Source organism: Micromesistius poutassou (assembly GCF_964030765.1).
Source record: "Micromesistius poutassou genome assembly, chromosome: 13".
In the NCBI taxonomy this organism is placed as follows: Eukaryota; Metazoa; Chordata; class Actinopteri; order Gadiformes; family Gadidae; genus Micromesistius; species Micromesistius poutassou.
In genome coordinates this window covers 17142397-17164896 of record NC_140283.1, presented here as the reverse complement: position 1 = coordinate 17164896, position 22500 = coordinate 17142397, and the positions used below count along the sequence as shown (strand labels likewise).

General features: G+C 49.3%; 1 protein-coding gene across 1 annotated transcript in view; it reads right to left on the bottom strand.

Annotated features, from left to right (window-relative positions):
* Positions 1–22500, bottom strand: part of LOC311356975 (A disintegrin and metalloproteinase with thrombospondin motifs 20) — a gene marked incomplete at both ends in the record, with an annotated part of 84960 nt that overhangs the window by 29077 nt on the left and 33383 nt on the right. The window contains 14 exon segments of the mRNA XM_084476842.1: positions 1362–1526; positions 3447–3545; positions 3965–4084; positions 6250–6420; positions 7042–7206; positions 8559–8769; positions 9293–9419; positions 10155–10281; positions 10930–11096; positions 14137–14232; positions 17363–17480; positions 18016–18152; positions 19744–19925; positions 21333–21478. Of these exon segments, the coding sequence (XP_084332968.1) occupies positions 1362–1526; positions 3447–3545; positions 3965–4084; positions 6250–6420; positions 7042–7206; positions 8559–8769; positions 9293–9419; positions 10155–10281; positions 10930–11096; positions 14137–14232; positions 17363–17480; positions 18016–18152; positions 19744–19925; positions 21333–21478 (2031 nt within the window).

Sequence of the window (22500 nt, the reverse complement as noted above, 5' to 3'; positions counted from 1 at the left end):
AGAGGGAGACAGACAAAGACCGAGATAGTCAGAGAGAGAGAGTAAAGACAGGGGGAGAGATAGAGGATGGCAAAGACAGAACTAGAGATAGACAGCAACAGAAAGAGGGATAGGGGGAGGGATAGATTGAGAGACAGACAAACAGACATAAAGAGAGAGCGAGATTCAGAGGGAGACAGACAAAAGACAGAGATGGCAAGGAGAGAGGCAGAGACAAACAGAGCGAGAGACAGACGAAAAGGAGGGCAGTCTTTAAGACCTGATGTTTTAACAGGAAGAACAGGGTCAGAGTGACAATTGTCCTCCGTCCTACACCGCTTCACTTCAAAGCAGGACGACTCTGGGTCAAACAGTGTACTACACCGACTGGACCTTGAGAGGCTGGGAAAGCCCCTCTTCTGGTGTGTCATCCTGACAGCTCAATCCTCCAGTGACACGCTGCAGTTCTGCGGCACAACTGGAGAGCGTCTCGGGGGCTGTCAGCGGAGACGGGCCCCTGGAGCGGCGGCGGCGGCGCCCCTCGCATGCCGAGGTGTCCTCAACCCCGACGTCTTTAGAGCCCGCGCCAAGACGGGGCTCTCTTAAGGAGCAGCTCATCAGGAGACCATTAGCTGCTCTGAGTCTTAAGCTCATCCTTGAGCTCATCGTCTCAGAGTGCAGATTCACGATCACGACCGTCTGTCTGTCTGTCTGTAAGAGACCCCTCCTCCTGGGAAACAATGGAGCTGCGAACCGGGAGTCTGGTTTTGGTCGATCACGATTCCGAGACAGAGCCAACATGCTGTCCTCTCTTGCTTAATGACGCTCTGTTGCAGTTAATTGTAGTCAATAGATGCCCAAACATTGAATGCCTCATACTTGACTACCAATTTGTAGCTTTTGTTGTTTTGTTAATACTTAATAAACACTGACAAATTCTCGAGTCATCGCAACATCTGACAACATTTAACTACGGCCACATTGACAACATTTAACTTGGACGATAATGCTTGATACTACGCTCTGATTGGCCCAGGCTGGAACTGCCCCGCTCTAACTGGCCACGGATGGACTGGTCCTGTTCTGATTGGCTTAGAGGGGTCTGGTCGTGTTCCCATTGGCTTAGGGTGGACTGGTCCTGTTCTGATTGGCTTAGAGGGGTCTGGTCGTGTTCCCATTGGCTTAGGGTGGACTGGTCCTGCTCTGATTGGCTTAGGGTGGACTGGTCCTGTTCTGATTGGCTTAGGGTGGACTGGTCCTGCTCTGATTGGCTTAGGGTGGACTGGACATGGCTCTGATTGGCTTAGGGGCGACAGGGGTCCTGCTGTGATTGGCTTAGGGGCGACAGGGGTCCTGCTGTGATTGGCTTAGGGGTCACTCACTGCAGACCACTCCCCGGCGCGCCACTGTCCGCAGCGGCTGAAGCAGTCGGAGGTCTCAGGGGGCCGCGGCAGGTTGGCGCAGTACGACTCGTCGGCCACGCCCCCCTGGGCGTCCCTGCAGCTCACATAGCGCGCCTGCCGCCCCTTCCCACACGACACGGAGCACTGGGGGGAAAACACACACACACACACACACACACACACACACACACACACACACACACACAGTTACACACTACTGTTTACTGTTCCCACGCGAGAAAGCTAAGGGGCAATAACACACTCAATGACAAATGCACTATCATACAATACTGTGTATAATAATAAAACTGATGAATGACATCCACAATTTTCTCTCTTTTTCTCTCTCTCGCTCTGTGTGTATTTTGCCCTCTCCCTCGCTCTCTCTCTTTCTCGCTGTGTGTATTTTGATCTCTCTCTCCCTCTCTCTCTCCCTGAGCAGCATCCAGCTCACCAGCAGGTCACACTGAACATGTCTCCAGGGATGAATACCTAATGCAATCAAATGTTACTACAGATGAAATATGCACCACAACCCAAGCCCTCACACTCACACGGCTGCACACACACACACACACACACACACACACACACACACACACACACACACACACACACACACACACACACACACACACACACACACACACACACACACACACAGTGTCGCCTGAAATGAGAGAATGTATATATACAGAGAAGAAATATATACGTGTGTGTACATATTTGTGTTTTCAGGGAGAGAAAGAGAGAGAAAGAGAGAGAGAGAGAGAGAAAGGGAGTAAGAGATGTGTGTGTGTGTGTGTGTGTGTTTGTGTGCGTGCATTAGTGTCTGCGAGAGAGCGACTAGGAGACCTCACTGGTGTCTGGGCTCCTTGACATGTGGGTTCACAGTTTGACGGACAGGTTTCCATCGTGGAAACCGTAGACGCGTGTTTGGACAGAATCTGGCTTTCATTTAGGACGCACAACAACGCGACGAGTGCGAGATAGACGACGGAGGGGCCCCACAGCCCAGACACTGGAGCCAATCTGTGTGTGCGTGTGTGTGTGTGTGTGTGTGTGTGTGTGTGTGTGTGTATGTGTGCATATGTGATACCATGGTACCTATGCAATTCTCAGATCATAGGACTACTACGTGTCTGGGTAAAGAATGCAAACATACCGCGCATTCCCATATCACGTATCAGAGGAGGAAAACACATGCCATAAATACAATAGGTTGCTGTTGTGTTTTTTACCCTGACCTTAAATGAGTTCAACCGGTACCGCAAAGACGGATTCACTTATGTTCGCTCTGGTGAACTGGTGTTTGCGACTTCAACGGAAATGGACGGCGACACACTGGTTGTGTCGTCTGTTTATCTGATCGCCCAGAGGGCTGGCGGTAAATGGCGTCTCGGCGTTGAAAGATACGCTCGTGTGTTGTAATGAACACACGGGGCAACAATGCTAGTTTTATTAGCGTCCCCGTCGTGTTGTTTATCCCAAACGGTCAAACACAAACAAACATTCGACTTCCCCGTCTGCGAAAAGGAAGAGATAAACAAGGAATAAATATGAATCTGTTTACTTTGTTTGGATTGAACAGCAGCCATGAAGCCCCTCTGCTATTAATCATTGTTGAAGTACATCCTGGCTTCACTATTAAACTGAGGATGGGCCATTTATTATTTGATTATTTTAGCATTTCTCTCAGCAGTTGGACCAATATAAACACGCTGGCTCTGGAGTCTACATAGCTTGTTGTGTCCAACTCAAATACATTTTGGGGACTCTGGTTTGCTTTTCCTTTTAACTCATTTGTTGTTCCGATTGTGCGGTTTCCTTGTTAGGCACTTCATATTGTCGTTGGCTCAAAAGTATCTCCGTGATTCCGTCCGTATTTATTCCAATATTTCCTTTTGTGTTGTTTCACGTGTCGAACACTCGAGCCGTAATTGCCGTATCGCACAACAATCGCTCTATAAATAAAGCGGTGGATTGGTGATGAGCGCATTGGTGGATAGTTTCAGTGTGCGCTGGCCTGATTGAGACCCCAGGGGCCCCCCTCTCTCTCCTCACCGTGGTCCAGGAGCCGTACCTCCACTGGGTGGACAGGTCGGGGCGGGACGTGCTGTGCTGAGGGGCCGCCCAGGGACAGGCTGGGAGTGCCTCACACTCCTACAAACACAAAACGCACACACACACACGCACGCGCACGCACACACGCACGCACGCATGCACACACACGCACATACACACACACACACACACACACAGGCAACCAGATACAAACGTTAACCCCCACGCTGTCCTTTATATATATACACCAGTACCAGTAACTATAATGTCTAATTTCTTACTGCCCTGGGTAAACATTAATGGAAAGAAATGTGTATGTAATAAGAAGATAATAGACATTTATCCATTTTTATTTGATAATAAAACATTTATACACATAAGCTGACTCTCCGTATTCTACATTGATTCTACTTTAGACGTTAAGCGGTTTATAACAGCATATCAATGTTGTCAAAACAGTAATTTGAGACTCTGTGTATGTGTGTCTCTCTCTCTCGCTCTCTCTCTCTCTCTCTTACCTGGCTGTCTCTCGGCCGGGCCGCGGCGTTGCACTCCCTGTCGTCCACCGTGTCCCCATAAGCCCCCGACACACATCGCACGGCCCGCATCTGGTAGCCATGGCCACAGGTCACCGCACACTGAAACCCACACGCACACACACGCAGAGAGCACCATTAGTGAAGTCAGGGTGGTGTCAAGGTCCTAAATCCATACCACGTTACGCTGGGCCTCAGTCAAGGTTGAGTCCAGCACAACGTAAACAAGCCTGAAGCACGCACACACACGCACACGCACACACACACACGCACACACACACACACACACTCGCACGCGCAGCCGTCTCGGCATGACCCCTCACCCAGTTCCCCGGTGCACGCGAGACGTGGTGGGACGCGACCCGGGGGGGGGGTGTGTGTGTGTGTGTGTGTTTGTGCGCGGCCCCGGGGGGTCTGAGGAAGTGTCGCGCCCGCCGGTTTATTTAAGCAGCAAATGATGATTACACAGGGCGCAGGCGGGCCAATACGTCCCAGCTCTGTAAATACCATCCCGGCCCTATCTGATTCTGCCCCGCCGGCAGCACGTGTGGCGGGACGTTAGCGCTGGGAGAAAAGCCTCAAGACATCCATTCATGCATTCTTCTCTTTTTTTTATCCTCCTCCTCCTCCTCCTCCTCCTCCTCCTCCCGTCTCTGTCTCTCTGACCACAGATTTATTTTCGCAGATCTTGCAGCGGATGCGGCCCTCCTGGTTTTATGGGATGGATGGCCCGTCCGCATACGTCTTGTATGTTTCTTTTGGTTTGCTTATTGATTTGGCTTTGAATTCTGTATGGGGGGGGCGTGTGTATACGTGTGTATGTATAGGGGAGTTTGTGTGGGTGCGTGTGTGTGTGTGTGTGTGTGTGTGTGCGTGCGTGTCTGTGTGTGTATGTGTGGGTGTGTGTGTGTGTGTGTGTGTGAGTGAGTGTAGGGGAGTGTATATGTGCGTCTGTGTGTGTGTGTGTGTGTCTGTGTGAGTCTGTGTGTATGTGCGTATGTGTGTGTGTGCGTATAGCAGGTCAAGTTTACTCTGACAGGATATGAGGGCAAAGTGAGAAAGCCATTGAGGAAATGGCAGCTGGAGTCAGAGCAGTGTGCCCCACGACTCAACACACTATCAGATTACACGCACACACACACGCACACACACACACACACTCATAGATTGAAATACACCCTATCATTCCCACACGTATAAAAAAAGGGCTCTTAAGACTTTCTCCCACACACTCTGTGACCACAAAACCACACAAACAAGCACACACACACACACACACACAGATGCACACACACACACACACACACACACACACACACACACACACACACACACACACAGCATTATAGGGTTAAGGAGTTTTAAAATAAAACTCTATGACTCATATGATTCTATCCAGTCACTCCATCTCCATCTACTCTGTTAAATGTATACAGGGTACATGATATGTTATCATGTACCCTATTGAGTATATCAGTCTGTGTTTTCAATTGTATGCCTTTCTCTTTGTATTACGTGTGTGTCAGTGTATGTATAGGATCGATGCATTCTTAACTGCCAATGTGTATGCATGTGTATGTATATATATTTATTATTTTGTAATTTATCAGACACTTTTATCTGAAGTGGCTGAGACAGATTGAAGGATGCCTCCAGGGAGAATATGGACATTGAGGTTGGAAACCACAATCTTTTGGACCGGAGTCAAACAACCAAACCACTAGCTCCTGCCAACTATGTCAGCGTCTGTCTGTCTGTCAGAAAGTGAGTGTACAGTAAGAATGAACATTATGTTTGCCTGTGTGTGTGTGTGTGTGTGTGTGTGTGTGTGTGTGTGTGTGTGTGTGTGTGTGTGTGTGTGTGTGTGTGTGTGTATGTGTGTGTGTGTGTGTCCGTGTGTGTGTGTGTGTGTGTGTGTGTTGGTCCGTGTGTGTGTGTGTGTGTGTGTGTGTAGGTATAAGTATGCATGTGTGTGTGTGTGTGTGTGTGTGTGTGTGTGTGTGTGTGTGTGTGTGTGTGTGTGTATGTGTGTGTGTGTGTCCGTGTGTGTGTGTGTGTGTGTGTGTTGGTCCGTGTGTGTGTGTGTGTGTGTGTGTGTGTAGGTATAAGTATGCATGTGTGTGTGTGTGTGTGTGTGTGTGTGTGTGTGTGTGTCTGTGTCTGTGTCTGTGTGTGTGTGTGTGTGTATGTGTGTAGGTATAAGTATGCATGTGTATGTGCGTGTATGCGTGCGTGCGTGCGTGCGTGTGCGTGTGTGTGCGTCTCACCTGCCCCCAGACGCCGACCTGCCAGGAGGAGCACCCGGGCAGCTCACAGCTCCCCACGCTGGAGGGCTTGGACGAGGGGTCACACAGCTCCTCCCTCAGCTTCTCCTCGCCCACCCCCACGCTGCAGGTCACCTGTCGGTGCCTCATGCCCTTCCCACACGTCACCAGGCACTGGAGGGGGGGGGGCAGACAGGCAAACGGTCAACGGTAACAGGACTGTATTGATACACCGCTTTTGGTGCACAGGTGGCCACTCAAAGCGTTTTGCAATTAGTGCCTCACATTCACTCATTCATTACACATTCACGGACTGTGGAGTCCACCATGCAAGGCGACAGCCAGGCCATATATGGCCTGGCTGTCGCCTTGCATGGGAAGGGGAAGCAGAATAGGAAGCAGTAGGGTTAGGTGGGCTTGAAGGAAGTTTCAATGACATGGATTGATGGATTTTGCTGTTTTTTTGATATTCGAATGAAACATGTACACTGCAGTATGTATACTATTGGATGTGTTTAGTATAATGTGGGGATATAAACCTCCCTTTGAACACATTTCAAACTACTGTATCAACTTTCATAGCAAGAATCTCAAAAATGCATGTATGAATATAACATTGAGAGCCTACATGTCAAGTGTGCGTGCGTGCGCGTATGCAAGTTGTGCTGTGTGTGTGTGTGTGTGTGTGTGTGTCGGCATGACTTCCAGCACGATACGATATCAAAAACCCTCCAACCACCCCAGACGGTACGGAGCGACCGTGTGCGGGGAGGGGAGTGAACCGCCATCACTCACCTCACTCCACTCGCTCGACGACCACTTGGGGCAGGGCTGGTCGTTGCAGGTTTCCGTGACGACGCGCTGGTGCTCGCTGCAGTCCCGGTTGACCAGGCGCCGGCCCAGGTTGTTCATGCAGTAGGACTCGCGGCTCCTGGACCCGCGCCCGCACGGCTTGGAGCACTGGACGGACACAACAGAGCCACACACCGGACGGTCACGTCGGACCACTCGCTCTCGGGTCGTAGGTTTGGTTTCGTCCCGTCGGGAGTCGCACTTTTTTTCGAATGCTGGCAGGATGTGGGAGGTGGGTAGGGTGTTTGAGTTCCAGAACGAAAGGTCCCGGGTTCAAATCCCAACGTCCACAGTGTACCTGTTGAGCTCCATGAGCAAGATGCTTAACCCCCCTACCAGCTCAGAAGCTTGTAGCCTCAATCACTGTCATCACTGTGTGATATATATATATATATATATTTTTTTTTTTATGTATGTATGTATGTTGGACATACTACAATTTTCTTTCTTGTATTATTGCTGCTTTTTATATTCCATGGGCAGCTGTAACAAGTGAATTGCTCATGTATATGGGATGAAAAAGAGTTCTTATCTATAACCACAATTCACTCCAATCCACGGAAATTCACTGTTAATCGCTTTGGATTCAATCGTATGCTAAGTGTGGATCAAGTGAAGTTTGGGTCAATTGGCTGATTTTATGATATTTATGCTAAGATTGGTCGATTAATACTTTGAACTGAGTTCCCGAACAAAGCAGCCGCTGACAAGCTGATAAGAGCTGACTGGCAGTACTATCATGTCATTATCAGACCAGTGTATCAACTATGGAGACTTCTGATGATTTTTTACTGGCAGAGAATTTCCAAATCTCCCTACAATTTCCAGTCACCCGTCTGGATCAGCTTAGTGGCAACAACCCAGAAGCAAATCAAAACGATAAACATAACATCTTAGGTGTATAGTCTGTATAGTCTCACAAATTAGACTTTGGATTAATAATCTTTCCCAGATCCTTGAACGGGGCGTTACACCTCTTTCGCTTCACATTTGTATCGTCTAATCATGTGGCTGGAGGCAAGGATCTGTAAGCGCGTCAACAAAACAAACAACAAACAGACAACAAACACAAGCTTCGGCCAAAACTACTTTGCATAAAGAAGTCTCTCTGAAGGTTTCAAATCAACACCATGTAGACTGGCCACTGTATAAAAACACTTAGAAATCCCCTGCAGTAAGTAACATTATCTACAGTATAATATCTCCGTAACGAAACAGGAACAAAGCATAATCTCCGGCACTTTCAGTTTTTGGTTTCCAACCCAGGCTCTGTGCCGTCTCCCCCCCCCAAGAAATTCTGCCATAACATAGGAGGACTGCTGGACCCGAGTTAAGGTCCAGCGGTGGGGATCAGTGCGTCTGTGCATGCTTGTGCATGTGTCTGTGCATTTGTCTGTGCATGTGTGCATGCGTGTGTATGTGTGTGTGCATGCACATGTGTGCGCGTGGCGCCCACGTACCTGGGACCAGGCGCTGTACTGCCAGCTCTTCAGCAGACAGTCCCCATGGCACGGCTCCCTGCCCTGGGGCTTGGGCAGCTCGGCGCAGGCCCTGGGCGGTGACCTCTCGCTCTGCCTCTTCTGCAGGCTGTACTTCATGCACTGGACGTCCACGCTGCGGTAGCCCGGCCCGCACTTGGCCGAGCACTCGCTCTTTCCCGCCACATGCCACCTGGGACGGGGGAAAGGGGGAGAGGGGCGGAGCTAAAGTGACGGTGGACTGGTCGTTAAAGAGTTAGGGCGGTGTATCAGTTGTTGATTGGTTTGCTGGTGTGGTGGTCTGAGTGTGAATGTGTGCGTTACTTGATGTCTGTATGTGTTTCTGGGCCGGTGCGTGTGTGTGTGTGTGTGTGTGTGTGAGAGTTTACAGTCCACATTGCACTCTGCACAAGTGCAATTGCACATAGCACTTGTGTGTTTGTGTGTTTGTGCGGGTGATTCTATGCATGTGTGTTTCTGTGCATGTGGTTGTGAGTGAGTTAGTGAGTGTGTGTGTGTGTGTGTGTGTGTGTGTGTGTGTGTGAGCAGGTGGGTATGAGGGTGTGTGAGCGCCCGTGTGTGTGCGATTGTGTGTGCTCACACGAGTGAGTGAGTGAGTGAGTGAGTGAGTGAGTGAGTGAGTGTGTGAGTGTGTGTGTGGGTGTGTGCGGGTGTGTGTGTGCGGGTGCGTGCGTGTGTGTGTGTGTGTTACACACCTGAGTTCACAGTCTGTGTTGCAGGGCTCCGTGAGGCCGGCAGGCCGCGGCAGGTGTTCACACCGCTGGTCCGACACCTCGAGGTGGTCACTTTTACGCACACATACCGCCTTGCGCCTCCTCACGCCTGCAGGGCCCACGGACACACACACACACACACACACACACACACACACACGTGAAAGAAACACATGGTTCCAGTTAGATTAGACATCTGGAAAGAGGCTAAGTGGCCACAGATCATATTCCTAGAGCTATGAGTCTGGGCGTCTCTTCTGGACGTCCAGGACCGTATGTGGCAGGGGGGGACTGTGGCAGCTCAGGGTCCCCAGAGCCCGGCTCCACCGGGCTGGATCAGGGGACGGTGTAGGGGGATGAGATCAGCCAGGGTCAGCCCGGGGCTTCCAGGGGTGGAGGGGACTGGGCGTGGATCTGTATGTATGTATGTACAGTATGTACTGTATGAATGTATGTAATGTATGTATCTATGTTTGTATCTATGTGTGTATGTGTGCGGTGTGTGTGTGTGTGTGTGTGTGTGTGCGCGTGCATTCGTATGTTGGATTGAGGCTCCGTTGGACTCACCATAAATCATAATATGTAAATAAATAAATAGTCACATATGTTCCATCCATATATAATAACATCATAATATGGATACGGATAGAATATCAAATCGCATTGTATTCATAAACACATTTCATGCAAGCAAATGCAACACAATGAACCGTCTGGGATTGGGGGACTGCTGCACGGATCTTCTGAAAGGTACAACTTTTAGACCACGGTAACATGGCGTCTGAAGCTTTTACATACATTGCAAAAACACAACATTTGGAAAGTTGAGGCGTCCAGATCGTACCCTGACACATGCGGCTGCATTCCAGCCATGTCCCGGACGGGTCCCAGATGAACTGCTCCCGGTCTTTGATGGGGATGTTGAAGGAGTAGCGGACGTCTGGGTTGTACAGGTTCCCCACACACAACACCTGCAGGAACAGCAGAGGCACGTCTGGAAGTCTGAATCCGTCTAGTGGTCGGTTGAGCGGTCGTCACCGTACAGCCGGCTAGTCCTCCGTCTTTCTATCTCTATTTCTGTCTACATTCGAATCATGACCTAAGCTTAGGGATCTCAAGGCCGCTACTAGACGGCCTGAGACGTTGCAGTCTCTCCCTGGAACAGAATAACAAATCTTGATGTATGTCATCAATCTGTGTTGGCATTACACAGGAATGAGCAACACAAACTGAACAAAGGGGTACACATAAAGGCTAGCATCATCAGCATCTTCAGCATCCTCATCATCATTATCCTCATCATCACGAAGAGATGGTAAGGGAAAAACAAAGGCATGGAATTGCACCATGGATGCAGAAAGAGCGTGGAAGAGGAGAGGCATTCTGTCCTTATCCTACCGCCATCCATTTATGTTAAAAATATTAGGTAATAATAAGGTGTGACTCTTATTTTGATGGTATCAAAGGTAAAACAGTTACACAATAGCTAAGTAACTTAACATAGAGTGTAATGAGATGCGTTGTAATGTAATGCATGATTTAATGTAACATGCTGTAATGTCCTGTAGATGTGACGTAATGTAACACAGATTTAAGGTGAGGTTATGTGGCCTTCTGACCTGTAGGACCAGCTCTTCCTCGATGCGCTCCGTGCAGTTGATGCGCTCCACTTTGGTGTCAGATCCGCTGTACTCGATGAGGGAGCCCTTGAAGTTGATTTCCCTTTTGAACATGGCCACCACAAAGTTCCCGTTCAGCAGGGAGTTGGACTGGCCGTCGGATAATGCTGTCAAATAGAGGAACACACAACGGAAAATTAAGAACAAACTAAATAACGCACAACTCTTATAGATTAAGATTAACAAATCACATTGAATTCACTGCAGTTTGACGCTAAGTCTACTTTCTGAAATAAGTTTGACCCCCCGTCAACTGAGGTTTGGGAAATGTTTGGAGGAGGTGGTGTTTATCATTCCGAGCTAAATGTCAAAGTAAACAGTGTTTGAGTAACAACCTATTATTGCCCAGAGCCATTGTTGCACGGCGGTATGTTGAGATGTTTGTGGCAGCAGAGTGCAGTAATTTCAAGTTAGCCTGTGCCACTCTCTCCTCAGCGGCTGATAATACCATACAAACAGACGCACCGAAATAACTGCACATACAAACACATACATAAACATACATTTACATAGGTTCCAGACGCGCAAACGCGAATGCACACACACACACACACACACACACACACACAAACACACACACACACACACACACACACACACAAAGAGGAGGACATGACAAAAAAAAAGCTCCAACTGCCTCTTCTCTGTACTAAAAGAGGTTGGTTCTTAGAAATATGCAGTTAATTATAATGTCAGAGTCCATGTTGGAGAGCTGTATGTGTTTAAGCCTGAAGACGCAACTTTGTTTACATTCATGTCCACACATGACTATTGCGGTTGCCCAGCTAGTCAGCCTTAACCCCTTATACACTCGTGCGGTTTGGACTTTAAAAAGAAGGGGAGGACATGGCCTCTAGCTGCCATTAGGGACAGCTTTAGATAACACAGTAAGACCGGCAAACACACTTGCACACACACACACACACACACACACACACACACACACACACACACACACACACACACACACACACACACACGGAAATAGCTAAATACAAATACACATACCCACACATACACAAATGCATGCATGCATATACGCACAAGCAGTGGTGTGAAGTTCACCAACTTTTCCTTGTTTCATAGTTCATGAATATTACCCAGGAAATCATGTATTACTTTACAAATGCAGACTGCTGTCTGGCTGAGTGCTACAAGAGTGCAGCTGGCCAGAAGTATGTATCTGCTCTGGCTTCTCAGAATATATTGGAGCCAAGGCACTCAGAAGATCCATCAGGCTCTTCTCAACTTCTAACTCTGAGAAGGCGGAACTTGGACCTCAGTCCAAGTTGTGTCCAAGTTCATTACAGTGGAAAAAGTCCCATGTCCTTCTTCACCGCTACTCAACTTGCGGATGTGCTCCAGACAACGTTGATGTGTGGGAGCCGATGATCAGGGCAGATAAAGACACAACAAATATTCATCCTGCATCTAAACATTTAGAAAAAGGCTTCTTCCGTCTTCCCTCAGCGCATGCGACAGGTGTAGGTCTGATCCGCCGAGCGGCCATCTTGGTTCTGAATGCTAGCTGGGCGGGGGAGTTATGTGTTTAACCCCGAATTTCGGTTAAACCAAAAAGTAAATATAATCATATTATTTTTAACGGAGTAAAGCACACAGAGTATAGAAGGGCTGTATTTACTTACTCGCTTTGGACCGGACTGTTAGGACAGACTATTTGTGACAACAAAAAAAAAAAATCAAAAACCAAATTGGGTGTCTTCCCCGACACAGCTGTGACTTGGCCCAATGGCTTCCCACAGGGCTTACCCAGCTTGACTGGGAACTCTTCCAGTCCACAAAGGGATCGGAGGCCGACACAAGAGGCAGACATGGATGGGAGTCCCATGTGTGTTGATAAAAACCCCAAACTTTGTTCTAATTGTGGCTGCATCTGTGGCCGATCCACCACGCGAGCAGACGTCAAACCTGTCTTCGAACGCCCTACGGGTCGTCGCTCTTCAAGCTGCCAAAGATGGTAGATGGAAGGAAGAGAGAGAGAGAGAGAGAGACGGCTGCTCCTCTTGGCCCCTCAAACGAAAACTCGAAAACCGTATATGTGGCTTTGCGGTGGTATACTTTCATTGTATTCATTATCCTTTGCAGAGAAACTATTTTCCAACTTTTCGGGGTATGTTCCAGCATTTGAAAGCTTAATGCTACACTGATGTCTTTTTCTTCTCACAGACACACTCACACACACACACACACACACACACACACACACACAGACAGACACAAATTTACCAGTCTTTACACACACACAGCCACGCACTCACACACACCCCTCCCCGCACACACACACACACGCACAACTCTCATGGGTCCATCTTAACCAAAACTCCTGCTGTATCCACTTTCATGCCGCCCGGTTCCACATGCGTCTAATTAGCACCTATCGCTGCCTCATTTATCTTGTTCTCAGGCCTGACACCGACTCTCGCTTTCCCAGCCCAGCTCTGGTGTCATCATGCCCCATATGGAGCCGCACAAGCCTCAGCATTACCAGGGCTGGCTCTGGGCTCGGACCCACACACTCCCAGTGCCTGCCCGTCCTGGGCTGCTAAAAGCATGGCTACCCGCTTTGCTCTCGGTCTGCTGCTCTGGAGGTAATGGTTTGTTTACATTAACGTGAGGAACGACTGACGTAGAGTGGTAGGGTAGTGTGGGTGTGTGTGTGTGTGTGTGTGTGTGTGTGTGTGGGTGGCAGAGAGAGAGAGAGAGAGAGAGAGAGAGAGAGAGAGAGAGAGAGAGAGAGAGAGAGAGAGAGAGAGAGATGGAGATGGATATGGAGAGAGAGAGAGAGAGAGAGAGAGAGAGAGAGAGAGAGAGGGAGAGGGAGAGGGAGAGGGAGAGGGAGAGGGAGAGAGAGCGGGAGCGAGAGCGAGTGTGCATTTTTATTTGGGACAGACCTCTGCAGTTCTTAAAGAAAAACAGGCATTTCATAATTGTTACCACAGACGCAAAAATACATACAAACCAACCAGCTCACAAAGCTGTGTCTTTGTTTTGTCCACACACAAGTAAGCGTATGAAAACTGCCTTTTACTAGATTGTTTTCTCCCACAAAAAAACGAATCCACACGTTTCAGAACACGTACTCCCGAAAGTACGCGTGAGCAGGTTACAGTAACACGTGTCTCTTACCGAGGTAGTTGTCGTCTTCAGGCTTGCCGGAGTAGCTGACCTGCTTGATGTCGATGTTGGTGGCTCCCGCGGGGATGCGGACCACCGTGTTGTAGCCTGGAGCCCGGACAGAGGAGGAGCAGAAGAAGAAGACATGGGTCAACTGTTGGGTCAGGTTCTCTCTCTGGTGAAGGAGAGGTTTCATCACAGTAGAAGTACAAATAAAAAAACAAATAAAAAACTAATTTTCAATCATTTACATTTTGGGAATTTATCCAAATTACGCTTTTATCCAAATTAAATTACAATAAGTACATTTGTCAGAAGAAGAAGAACGATATATCGCTGTCGGTACAGTAAGGATATTCATAGAAACAAGTGCCAAGCACTTACAATTGCTCGCTGAACCCATTCCCTGTATACATCAAAGATAGCTAGGATAAGATGCTACACAATGCTAAGTACTATTTTTTTGTGCCAGGACGTACAACATACAAAAAGTGTGTACATCAAATGCAAGGGTCAAATAAGGGTCAATCAGGGTCACTCAAATAACTAAAAACAATCGGCCTAAGTCACAACCTAAGTCATTGGCTAGCACAGGAAGTTCAGATTTTGGTTTTTCCTTCTTCTACTTTGATCCCGATTTAAAAAAGGTAGCCTAACTAACTTATGCTTTGCTCTTCTTTGCTGGGGTGTCCCCAGCCACAAAGGCAAAGTATTCCACCCTTGGGGGGAAGGAGTAAAATGTCCAATGTGAGAGGTTCAAATGTGCACTTAGGGGTGGGCTGGGGGGGTCGTTGGAGGCTTTGTGGCGCATGGGGTTAGATGGGGGGTCCACTCCTGTAAGTAACCTGCAGGATGCCTTGTTTTAGTCACAGAGGCCCACCCGTGAAATGACATGTAATTATCCCCCCCGACCAAACTAGTCCTGTAATTACTTCAGCTGCCCTGTCGTCCCATAATAAACTGACAGGCAGAGTGGGGGAGAAAAGATGGCTAGATGGATAGGTCGATAGATGAAGATAGATAAACAGATAGATGGATAGATTTATAGATGGAGACAGGGGGAGAGAGATGTAAAGAGGGAGAGAGATTGCCAAAGAAAAGTCGTAAGAGAGGCCGAGGGGGGGAAAAAATGAGAGGGAGAGAGAGAGAGAGAGAGAGAGAGAGAGAGAGAGAGAGAGAGAGAGAGAGAGAGAGAGAGCGAGAGGGAGAAGGAAGGATACAATAAAGGCAATGAGAGGGAGAGAGTTGGGGAAGAGAGAGGCAGAGAGAGAGAGGACATAGTAATAGGGAAAGACGAGGGTCAGAGGAGAGAGAATGCAGGAGAAGAGGAAATGGAGAACTTGGGGGCAGGGTTCAGGATAAGGAAGTGAGCAGTTAGGGAGCGGGGAAAATACACTGCAAGAGGAGAAGAGGAAATAAACAAGGAGCCTGGAAGGGCTGACAGGTAGAAAGCAGGACCAGTGCCCCCGTGGATCCAAGAGGATCTGGAGCGGGCAGCGGGCTACTCTGACTGCATGAGTCACAGACAGACAGACAGACAGACAGACAGACAGACAGACAGACAGACACACACACACACACTCTCTCTCTCTCTCTTTCTCCCTCTCTCTCTCTCATTCTCTCTCAGCCACAGACTCACACACACACACACACACAGACACACACACACACACACACACAATCACAATCACACACAAGTAGTTTGTATTCACAAACAGACCCAAACACATATTTGTTTCCATTTGTAACCTCATCATGGGTGAACCAAATTTACAGCAAGTGTAATGAGGCGTGTGACAGTGGATGAATACGGTTTGAAAACACGACCACTAACATTTAAAACTACTTCGCATGACAACTCTATACGGTCAGATGACAACCATCTCTCTAACAAGCATGTCCTTTATTGTGATACTTTCTCTGAAGTCAAGAGAGCCGGTTCCCCAAACATCAGTTCAGTTCAAACAACAGTAAGTCACTGTCTTAGAGTTTGACCACAGACACACACAGGCGCACACACACACGCACACACACACACACACACACACACACACACACACACACACACACACACACACACACACACACACACACACACACACACACACACACACACACACACACACACACACACACAATCTGGAGGGCATCTCATTGGCAGAGAAATTAGGCCACAGCTGAGCTGTAGAGTTATTGAGGTCTACCAACATAATCATTCCAAGTCTAATGATCACACTAACATTGTCTCAATCTGCTTTAAAAATAGCCACATTCATAACACAGTAGCGCATTGACTATAAAGTATAGTAAACTGTATATATAGTCAATTTGACACTGTGAATTATTGTGCATCAAGAGTTAGATAGGAGGGCTTCTTTCACATCTACAAGTTAAGCCTGAGTCTTGGTAGAAGAAACTATAGTGGGGGTGGGGGGGTGGGGGGGCGATGCGCACCAGCTTTGGCTAGCCACCCTTTGACGTTCCCGTCCGTCAGGGAATGCCAGATTCCCAGCGCCGGGGTCACTGCCCGGATCAATTGAACACAGCGGAGCCGTTCCGCCCCAACCCGCAGAACCCAACCGAGATGCTCTGGCTCGGCGCCAGACTAACGCAGAGCTAAACATGACACCGTCCCCCGCCCCCACACAGACACTTATGCTAATGCGCTTTAGCTGCCCCAGACGAGAAGAAAGACAACAACAAAAGGATTGGACGCTATCAGTCCGTGTCCTTGACGGAAACGTGGCACCGAGCAGGGGGAGAGTTCAACGGGGTGACGTCAGGTCTGGTCCGTTTGGGGTTTGTTTTGTTTCGTCTCGCAGAAGGATGGCGATAATGTGTGTGTGTGTGTGTGTGTGTTTACAGGCCTCTTGGAGGAAGAGCATCGGGAAGATATACAAGTCGGCCATGTTGCGGTCAACGGGTTCAAAATCAAGTCTCGACGCTAATAAACCAAATCCAGATAGGACATCCCCAGGCGGAATTACCAGATGTTGCCGAACCTCTGCTCGCCTCCAGCCGCCTAAAAAAGGGCCTTCATCGGCTATCGCGTCGCAGCTGCTGCGCGGTCGCCGCAAAACGTCAACAACATCAACACAGACGTGTTTGCAGCAGCAAACCCCGTCACCTCGTGCAGTGGACTCAAAAGTACGGAACAGCTGATCTGTGATCAGACGCAGGAGGCGAAGGGGAAAGGGGACGAATCGGGGGGGGGGGGGGGGGAGTTGGGGGTACTCACCATACTCTGCATCGTTAAAGGTCCCGACCAGAGTCTTGCAAGACGAGTTGTCCCCCCCGCACACCCCGCACTTGTCGTTCCTCGCCTTGGAGTTGAGCACGTGATCGCAGCCCGCTTGCTGAGGAGGCATAGAACGGGTTGTTAGGAGGGGGGGGGGGGGGCCGGGGGGGAGGCCGGGCGGTGGACGAGGGGGGGGGGGGGGTCACACACATGCACTCCATCACCGTGATTGGACATAAAACGGTGCTCAGGGCGATGCACATGGCGGATGGGAATCGCACAGATAACCAACAACAGTGCTGGTGATTGTAATGTGCAGACGGACGTGGAATCTGGGGCGCGGGCCAGACGGAGAGCGAAGGGTGCAACACTCTGTCGTTGTGTTGCATCCATCCCACACCATCCCTTTGGCTTTCGGGGTCATTTTTCCTTAGCGGTGTAATCACAACACAGACAGAGCAATGTGGAAGAGACAACAATGACGTGTGAAGAGTAGATAGAAGTGGGAGTCACAAGAGAGGGGGGGAGAGAGAGAGATGGAGAGGGAGAGGGAGAGAGGGAGAGGGAGAGAGATAGAGAGAGAGAGAGAGACAGCGAGAGAGAGAGAGAGACAGACGGAGACAAAAGGCCGGAAGCAAAACGAAATGATCTACCCGGCAGAGTCCTTGAACGCAGATGTCGAAGGTGTCAGTGCCGCAGGGCGTGCCGTCGATGACGCGGTCCTTCAGCTGGTAGTAGGCCATGGTGCCAGACACCCGGCAGAACAGCTTACAGCGGTCCTTCATCAGGACTGAAGGAGAGAGGGGGACACACAGGAACACATGGGTGAGACTGTACAGCGGGCAACAGAAGTGCAGAAAATAGAAAATATTAGCTGGCCAAGACCGCAGAAGTTTAGTTATTTTTCGGTTTCGCGTCCTTTAGTGAGTTGAGACCCCTGGGGTCTCCATGGAGACAGGAAAGCAGAAATCTGATTGTGGAAATAAATCTAAATAGACGGCCGCCTTCACACCCAATGTTGGCATTGGCGTCATATGTGGAGATGTGTGCAGAATTTCTTTTTTTTTCTTCACGTATTGATGCTAGCATGCTGCCTGCTCAAGACACAACAATGAATGTTTCCAACTGGGCCACCCATGATAAAAACCTCCCTGATCACAAGACACCTCGAATACAAGCAACCACGTTGTTTGTGTTATAAAAATACTTTGATAAAAAAAATGTGAACATTGTCAACAGAGCCATAAAACAACAACTCGATTCCTTTTCATTGATTGAGCCTTAAGATCAGCCTTTAATGCGCCAAAAATGTGTTACATTGCGCATTGTTTGGAACCAGAAATCACTCTCTGCTCCAAAGCCACGGGGCTTCAAAGCATAGCACAGGGCCATGTTTGCTTGCATAGCATTGAATTAAATGATCAAATCACTCCCAGTTACATAGACGTGGAGGCCCGTGCCAGTTGGCAGGCCCGCGCGGTTCAGGCACTCGCTGCCATATAGGAAGGGGATACTCCCCTACAGAAGGGCCTCTTGCCAGGGCCTTCACACACATGATGTGTGCGTGTGTGCTGTGTGTTTGTTGATTGAAACATTTCACATCCAACGCCGCCGTCATACTCCCTCGCAGGCTCTTATAGCACAGATGAGACGGGGCGGAGGAGAATCTTTCATCACAGCCACCGTGAAAAGAGGGGGATTTCTTTGGCTAACGGGAATTTAATTCATTTTATATCAAAAGAAAACAATTTGCATCTCATCGTTTGAATCGGCCCCTAGGCTTTGAGTCGACTATGCCCAGCGTTCCCTTGAGGTCGTCGGGGATAATGTCTTGGATTGAGAAGTTGCAATCCTAAAAAAAAAAGAACCACGCCAAACGTGTTCATCCTGTGTTCTGCTCCACATCTCCCTCAAATCGGGATTCGAAAAAAAAAAAAATCAGTACAGTCTGCCAACGAGCGTAGAAACTAGACAACCCCTTAAGGAGATCCAGAACAGATCTCCATACTTGATGTTGGGCTGATGGGCCGATGGTGACAGAGGTTGGGGGTGGTGGTGGGTGGGGGTGGGTGGGGGGGGAGGCTGTTGGTGACAGAGGTTGGGGGTGGTGGGTGGTGGGGGTGCTGATGGTGACGGAGGACGTGGGGGGTGGTGGGGTTTGCTAGTGACGGAGGAGGGGGTGGTGGTGGGTGGGGGTGGGTGGGGGGGGAGGCTGATGGTGACGGAGGACGTGGGGGGTGGTGGGGTTTGCTAGTGACGGAGGAGGGGGTGGTGGTGGGTGGGGGTGGGTGTGGGGGTGCTGATGGTGACGGAGGACGTGGGGGGTGGTGGGCTCTGATAGTGACGGAGGAGGGGTGGTGGTGGTGGGGGTTGTTACTCACTACCGCTGTACTTGGGGACCCAGCGGACGGCCGGGGGCAGGCCGTTGATGTTGAAGTGCTTGCCGTCGAAGTGGGAGCACTGCTCCTCGCGGAAGTCCTTGCGGCCGCGAGGACACGGCTCCGTGTTGCACGAGCGGAACTTCATCCTGCGGCCCACGCAGAACTTGCCGCCGTTTCTGGGCCTGGACGTGAAATCAGGTAGAACGTTGGGAATGATGAACGTTTTGAGTACGAGGAACATCTGAGATATGGCCCCAGTAGTAGTACTAGTATCTATCTTTGTTGTATACGGGGAATGGGTTAACCTACGATTGTAAGTGCTTGGCACTCGTTTCTATGAACAGAGATATTGTTATTGTTATTGTTGATATTGTAGATATTGTTGTTTCTCTTTCTTCTGACAAATGTACTTGTAAGTGTCTTCTAAATGCCCTCACTGTGCTGTACTGTACTCGTAGTTTACAAGTACTTCTACTGGGAATGAGGATAGTGGTTAGGCTGTTTGACTCCCAAACTACTAGTACTATGACTGGGAGTTAGGATAGTGGTTAGGGAGTTTGACTCCCTAACTAGTAAGGGTAGGACTCATTACATTGTGTCTTTCCAGAGAATGCATTCCTCGAGCTTTTACACAAACAAAAAGTCAACCTTGACTGCCATCAGTCGGTGGCGGTGGGTCAAGGCCACCTCTCACCTTGTGTTTGTGGGAGTAAATAGCTCTGGAAGACGCCCCCTTTGGCTTCAGTGAGGCTTATTGGATGTGATCCTCAGCCTCATTACTCCCTCCCTGGCTGTTTGTGGTTATTATTGGTGAGCAGCTTTGCTTTGATTATTGTGGCCGTTTGTTTGGTCTCATTAGAGTTGAACCCAGGACAGGTTAATGCTGATGTGCACACGCCGCCTGTGTTTGTGTGTGTGTGTGTGTGTGTGTGTGCGACTAGTGCTGCAATGATAAGTCAATTAATCAAATCGAATATTGTTAATCGATTTGTCGTGTTAGGATCTTTGGCCTAATTACAAAGTAATGGTCAATTGTGATGGCATTTGCTATTATTGATTACATTTTATATGATCCACTTTGAAAGCAATTTTTAGATGCAGCCCTACGTGTGAGTGGGTGAGTGTGTGTGTGTGTGTGTGTGTGTGAGCGATGCGATGCGTGCACAAGCATTCATTTGCATGAGAGTACCAATGCATGTGTGTGTGTGCCTTTGTGTCAGGTACGCGTCTGTGTGTGTGTTTGCATGCATGCACGCGTGCGTGCGTGCGTACGTGTATTTGTATGTGTATATATGTGTGTATGTGTGCGTGTGTGTGTATGTGTATGTGTATGTGTGTGTGTGTGTGTGTGTATGTGTGTGTGTGTGTATGTGTGTGTATGTGTGTATGTGTGCGTGTGTGTGTATGTGTATGTGTATGTGTATGTGTGTGTGTGTGTGTATGTGTGTGTGTGTGTGTGTGTGTGTGTGTGTGTGTGTGTGTGTGTGTGTGTATGTGTGTGTATGTGTGTATGTGTGTGTGCGTGCATGTGTGTGTGTGCGTGCGTGTGTGTGTGCGTGCGTGTCAGTGTTTATGTGCTTCATCCTCACTCAGGTTTGTTGCAGTCTCGGCTGGTGCTCCTGGTCCCGCCCCCACAGGACCGGGAGCACACACTGTAGGGCCCCCAGGGGCCCCACTCCCCGTTGACCGGCCGCAGGTCCAGCTCTCTGTTGACGCAGATCCCGTGTCTGCAGTACTGCAATGGAAGATGAAAGAGCCACACACACACACACACACCCACGCACACACACACACACACACACACACACACAAAGACGCATGGACAGAGACAGACAAAACACAAACATTCACACACGTGCACACAGACATAAACAAAACCATGATGTTAAAGGCCTGTGACATCATCTCACCTTTGACGGCGACTGGAAGACCCTCTCACACACACACACACACACACACACACACACACACATCAAGCATACACACACACACAGACACACACACAGCTGCGACTGTTGTTTCGCCCTAGCTCCTTAATCCCCTGTTTAGATGTAAAACTATATTCCTAAAGAAATGGTAATCCTGCTATCGTTTACACTAAGAATGTTTCCAACTCCTCCAGCTGTGGAAAGACCGAGACTAGCGACAACGAGAGAGAGAGAGAGGGGGAGAGAGAGAGAGGACACAGAGACGTAGAAGAACAAGGACAACGTTTTTGGTGAAGGAATAAACCCAAAGGAGGAGGCAAAATTGTGTAACCTTGACTCAAGTCTCACTAAACGTTGTTGTATTTTCTAATAACATAGATAAAAGATGCTTTATGCGGGAGGTGGGTGGGGGGGGGTGGGGGTAGGACTTTTCTAGCGAAGTGGACCTGGTTTGGACCCACCCCCCCTGATTCGCTGCCTGCCAAGGATTGTTTGAAGAGCGAAAGGCGCAGCGGAGCCAAGCGTTCCCCTCTGGGCCCACGTAACCCAATCCGGTCCTGGGCAGCTGAGATAAGCGCGGGGGTCCTCTTTCCTCCGCGGGACCGCGGGACAACGCGGCGTCTGTGTGCACGGTACACCTTACCCCCCCCCGCTGCCCGGGGCCGCACTGCCTCACGGCCTCACGGACCGCCGCGATAAGGAAACCCTAGAGTCGCCACAGCGCCGGAGAAGTGACTATGAGTGGGGACCCCGCTCCGACGTCGGCCGGCCATGTTACGTTTACATCCAGGGCATTGAGCAGACGCTTTGATTCCAAAGGGACAGTTCC